General features: G+C 39.8%; 1 protein-coding gene across 1 annotated transcript; it reads left to right on the top strand.

The window, feature by feature from the left end:
- The first annotated feature begins 1,235 nt into the window (after positions 1-1,235).
- On the top strand, positions 1,236-3,231 carry LOC132549895 (toxin CaTX-A-like). Its single transcript, XM_060213869.1, has one exon. It carries the CDS (start codon positions 1,236-1,238, stop codon positions 2,685-2,687), a length of 1,452 nt encoding a protein of 483 aa, XP_060069852.1. The 3' UTR covers positions 2,688-3,231.
- The last annotated feature ends 2,769 nt before the right edge of the window (positions 3,232-6,000 follow it).

Raw genomic sequence — 6,000 nt, 5'->3', positions numbered from 1 at the left:
TTATAATCCCACGTTTTAAAGGCACAGTGTACAGTAAACACATTGTGCCTCGTGCGTCCGTGCGTCCGTGCAAAGCTCCTGTACAATGTATTTCAAATATAAACTTTATATTGCAATTTCAAAACAAAATTAGAGATTTTTGTTGGCCTGGATAGAAGTGTCCGAAGGGTCTTACATTAGGAAGCAGGAGTACGTGGAAAAACGCACGTGGTTGAGCAGGTGACATCCCACCTTTTCACGCACAAGCAGGGAATTGAATTCTGATCTTCTAAGTAAAAGGCGAGTGTTTTGCCTCTATGTCGCCCAGCCAATCGACATTCATGAAGACCTGAACATATTTAGTTCTTATTTACAACACAGCACGACGCCGAGTTCTACACCTTGCAAGATTTTGGTGTTCGAGAATTAAGGTCAAATGTTCACCCTTAACCACTTTGAAATACAATCCTTGTGTATGAAATAATTCCTGAACCCTGATGGCACAATAACATCACACAATCTAGTACTACTCGTTATCTGACAACATTTTGATGGTCAATGTTTAATCTCAGTATCGACATAAAAACAGACAGAAAAAAGTAAGATATCAGATGAACCTCTAGGCAGATTAAGTCCATATTCACAAAACCATAACACTATTGACCTCTACACCTTCATTAGATTTTAGGGCTGATTGGTCAAGCTGAAAGGTCACACATGGACACTTTTTGAAATAAAATCTTGTATAAAAGACATCCTATGAATCCCTCACGCCATAGTAAAACAATATCAAATGCTACTTCTATGTGAATTTTTTTGGAGGTCATCGGTCAAGTTTAAAGGGGTTAAAGGTCAACTTCCACTTTTGAAATTAAAACATGGCGCACAATATATCTTGCGAACCCCTCTAAAGGTCGAGTTGTAAAGAGAGTGGTGGGAATAATGATATACAACTCTGCTTACTTTGTTTGGTTCGTTAAAAAGTGTATTGCATTTATGTCATATTTCACTTTCGTTTTAAAAAAAATGAAAAATAATGATAGAAAATTGAATAAAGTTCACTTTATGTTGACAGTCTTGCGTACCTAGTGTATATCCTTACCGGTGACCTGTTTCCTACCACCTATTCATCGTAGTGTCCCCTTATTGGAAAGTTCGTTGAACTGTTGTTTAAAGAACCCCTTGATATGTACATGTATTTTTGGCTTTGAAAAAGTGTCTATACATATACATTGGGGAGTACAAAACGTAGTTAGATGTATGAAGTTCACATGTTCACGATTTTTAATTTGCTTTCTATAGAATATAATGAGATCACTATGACGGAGGTCGAGGCAGTGTTGGGGAAACTGAAAGAGATTGGACACGATCTTGGGAAAGAAAGGGTTGCCGATGCTCTGGCAAATATCCTGAAAGATCTGTCGAAAAATGGAGGAAAGATGCATACGATTCTCACCCAACTTGGCTGTATTGGGTTTGGTGTCAAGAACATGCTTGACGGGGACATTGGAACAAAATTGATTGGTTTGAATTCTGTCGTGTCTGCTATTCAAGTGTTAGCTCCAGTTTTCGAACGCCCTGCAAAGGAGTTTGCAAATTTCATATGTTCTATTTTCTCATCTACGGATCGAAACAGTAGTGATGTTTTATGTCATGGTAGTCTTCGGGGTGCTAGCGCGATTGATATGCTGGCTAAGGTAATATCAGGCACTCATGATTCCTACGGATATGATGTGATGAAAGCCGATGTAGATGGCGCATGTCGAGTGTTTTCCTTTGCACATCACGTTCTTATTGGTGTGAGCTCTGATTCTGACGAGTGTCCGAACAGAAGGGAAATATCGGATGTGATTAATACAATTGGCATAAACAACGGTGTGAACACGTTAGGAAAAATAGCGTCAAGAATTGTTTCATTGATGGAAAACGAGCCTACAACACAATCAGAGAGAGAACTGTCCATGTATAGCGAGAGAGTTATCAAGTACATCGACATGTACTGTCACCTTGCAATTCTACGTGACGCAGTCATGCTGGAGTTCTACGCTTTGCTTATATCCTCAGGACATTCTGACCGCCTGGCAAAAGGTGTCACGGAAGGAATGGAAGGTGAGCACGAGCGGGACAGGAACTTGATGAAATCGTTGGTACTCCCTAACCAAAAACATGTTCGGTTTGCCTCATTCTTTGATCCTGACCGTTGGCCGTTCACTTTTAAATTCATTGAAGGCTACAAGGATTTCTATACAATGGACAATCTGGATAAGGTACCAGTTGTCATGAACACTGTGAAATGGATGAATTGGTTTGCAACACACGACACAAAACCAGCAGTATGTCTCCGTTCCTTGAAATCCTCGTTGGAAAGACCACTGGACAAATTAAAACACAACTTCGTCTTACTGAAGAAAGAGGGATCTTCCTGTTACTATATTTGCCCTCAAGGTAAGAAGGATATGTATGTTGTTATGAGGAATGACGATAAGAAGTGGGTGGAGGTCAGACGAGGAAAGCCTGGCAAAGAAGGCGAGTGGAATCTCTTCAATGTTCAGGACAAAGACTCTGTGTATATTCTCTCCACCAGGCGATGGCCAGTTCATTTTCTGAGTATGTCCGACACGTGGCTTGGCTGGATACATGGAAAGACAGCGTCTGTCTCGGACCCGTCTGTGCAATGGATAATACAGTACAACGGATCGAGGGCGTAAGGCGTTGTTAGTCAATTGCCCTCCTATTTTCTGCAATGGCTTTAGTGCATAGACAGTACTGGCATGTAATTTTGATACCTTTATAAAGGAACTCCGGTCGCGATTTTGAAAAAGTTTTGTATTTATTCTGTCAAAATTTAATTACTCCTGTTACGTTTATTTTGAATTATTTGAAGATTTGAAACTACTATATATGAGCTGGCGAACTAATGATGGTAGAGCCCGCAAATAGAACCAGCATCAAAGATGTGCGAGAAAAATGTAACAAATATAACTTTTTTGTATCTCGTTAAATAGCTCTTCAATTTATATTAGCCATGGCATAGATATGATATAGTATGTTCTTGAATCATCAGAAATCTTTAGGAAGCTGGATTGTTACTATTGAGACGTGGAAAACTTCAATACGGGAGAAGGCACCAGCAGGTGACTTGACATGACACAACCTGTTTCTTAAAGTGAATGTGGTTAACAATATGGACAGGTGTGATGATCTCCTTTATTTGGATATATGCAGTGAGAAAATAAAGAATTTAGATATCAATGTCGTTGGAGGTTCTCATGAGTAAATCGACAGTATTGGTTATTGTAATAGTTTACACTTAATTAACACATGTTGATGTCGGGTTTATTTAACAGGTCTATACATCATGTATCACTTATCTGGTTTATTTTGCTTAAAGTTATTAATTTAAACTAACAAAAATTCAAAACCCTTTTCCTATTTCTGCTATTAGGCTCCGCCCCTTTCACCAGGGGAGTTAGTTGCACTGTTTGTGCTAAAATAAGTTTCGTCACCTAAGATCACCTATGGACAAAAATAATTAATTCCAACACAGGATGAACTTTTAAAGAGTTTCCACTATTCGATCCTATCCCCTCACGTCCCTGGGTGCCGAAACCCACTATTCATACAAAATTGATCCGAAACATTTCTCGGACCACATAATGACAGATATCAGGCATTCCTACATAGAATGGTTTCAAAGAATATACTCTATTTCTGCTATTGAGTCCTGCCTCAGGCGGCTGAGATCCGCCGTTTATACAAAAGACTTATTCCCCTTCTCAAAGAATGCTTCAGAACAAATCGAGACAACATCCAGGTATTCCTACAGAAGAAGCAGGATTTTTAAGAGTTTGCTCTACTTCTCATGTTTGGCCCCGCCCTTCCTGCCCAAGGGGCAGATACCTACCATCTCCATCAAATTGATTCCAATTAACCCAAGGATACTTGATACCAAATCGCCACAACATCCAAATAATCCTGCAGAAGAGGAAGTATTTTTAGAATTTGCTCTATTTCCCCTTTTTGGTCCCACTCCAGGGGCCTAGACCCACAGTATATACAATATTAATTCCCCTTAACACAAGAATGTTTCAAACAAAAGTTTGACAAATTCCAATCATTCCTGAAAGAGGAGTAGGAGTTTAAAGAATTTCTTTTTTTTTTCAATTATTGGGCCTTGCCTAAGGGGGCTGAGAACCAAAATATATACAAACATTGTCTCGTTTCCATGGATGCTTCTTACCAAATTTTGTCAAAATCTGTCGAGCCGTTCGTTACTGGTACCATTTTTTTGTAAATAATTGACGGACGACGAATACCATGCTATAAGCTTACCTGTCCTTCGGATCAGAAGGTGAACTGACATATTCTCTACAATATTGTATTTTGACATTGTTCACAGTTAATTTGATATTTTATTTTCTGTTTTATGACATTTTGATTTCGCACTTTTTCGTTAATGTTACTTTATTTTGGTGTATTTTCTAAGGTTTTGACTTCGATAACTTCTTTTGTGTTGATTGATATTTTGATATTTATCGTAGAATTCGATATTACAAATAATAGTATTAGTTTCTTTATACGTGTTCGATTCTTCTTAGTTCGTATGAACGTGATGATATAAACTTATGTATGGATGTATTTTAGTCGATTCCCCATGTTTATGAAACGTTTAAGGTAGTACTGTGTTTAACTCTAAATTTGTTTAAAAGACGCTGTTCACTTGTGTGTCTTTGAACAACTTTTGAGATAAGTGGCTAGTAGGCACAGCTGGTGGACGTTTAATCCCCGAGGTGGTCCGTAACCTGCACGAAGTGTTTTAATTCAATCGAATAGGGACACGGTTTAGAACATTCATCTGTATGTGACGTTTAAAATTATCTTATATATGAAAACTATTGCACCTCCATGTCCTGATTTCAACCTTTCTTTCGATCTCTTTGGAATTTCCTCAGGCGCCTCCAAGGCTTAAAATTTAGGCCCTTAACTAATGAGTCCTCGAAGGAGTAAACAGCTGTATGATGCAGTTGAGTTCATTGTTAGGCTTTACTGTATCAAAATCTAAATTTGTATAACAAGTTGATATTAAAGAAAAAAGAACTTATAGATACAATTACGTTTGTCCTACAAAGGAGGATCACGCATCCGTGAGGAAAATGAATGTAGTTGGAGCCAAAACATGTAGTATATCTTCATGAACGATCAGCAGTTTTAATAACCTAAATACAGGTTAGCTATTTATAGATTGCAATTACAGCGAAACATTGGTTTATCAGGATGTTTCAAATTGATCTACTGCCAAGGTTTAAAAATGCGGTTTTCGTATTATCCTAATCATTGCTCGTCTCCGTTTTTCGTCATAAATTTCCCTTCTGAAACCCGTCGTGAAGACCCTTGCTATTAGTGTCCCCTTGCACTCCCTACGTGGGGACCTTGGCTGTTGGTGTTCTCTAGTACTCCCGTCGTGATGACCCTGGCTGTTAGTGTCCCCGAGTAGTCCTGTCTTCAGGACCCTTGCTGTGGATTTCTCCTTGGACTCTTGTCGTAATGACCCTGGCTGTTGATGTCCCTTAGGCCCCCTGTCGTGAGGACACTGGCTGTTGATGTCCCCAGGACTCCCTTGCAATTTGTGTCCCTTTCTATTGCAGTCGTGAAGACACTCGCGGTTGGTGACTCCTTCGACTCCCGTTGTGAGGACTCTTGTTTTTGGTGTCAAAAAGGACTCCCGTCGTGAGGACCCTAGCTGTTGATGTCCCCAGGACTCCCGTTGTGAGAACCCTTGCAGTTTGTGTCCCTTTCTATTGTAGTCGTGAAGACACTCGCGGTTGGTGACTCCTTCGACTCCCGTTGTGAGGACTCTTGTTTTTGGTGTCAAAAAGGACTCCCGTCGTGAGGACCCTTGCTGTTGGTGTTTCCTTGGAATATTGTTGTGAGAACTCTTGATGTTGGTGTCAAAAAGGACTCCCGTCGTGAGGACCCTTGCTGTTGGTGTCCCCTAGTCCTCCTTTCGTGAGGACACTAGCT

This window comes from Ylistrum balloti, unplaced genomic scaffold (genome assembly GCF_031769215.1).
Source record: "Ylistrum balloti isolate Yb309-2 unplaced genomic scaffold, AGI_CSIRO_Ybal_v1 Utg370088, whole genome shotgun sequence".
Classification (NCBI taxonomy): Eukaryota; Metazoa; Mollusca; class Bivalvia; order Pectinida; family Pectinidae; genus Ylistrum; species Ylistrum balloti.
The sequence above is the reverse complement of the archived record's forward strand: the minus strand, read 5'-3'. Positions and strand labels throughout refer to the sequence as shown.

Bases quoted from the DNA above. Each gene is read 5' to 3' on its own strand.
- LOC132549895 (XM_060213869.1), top strand. From the start codon at position 1,236: ATGTATGAAGTTCACATGTTCACGATTTTTAATTTGCTTTCTATAGAA.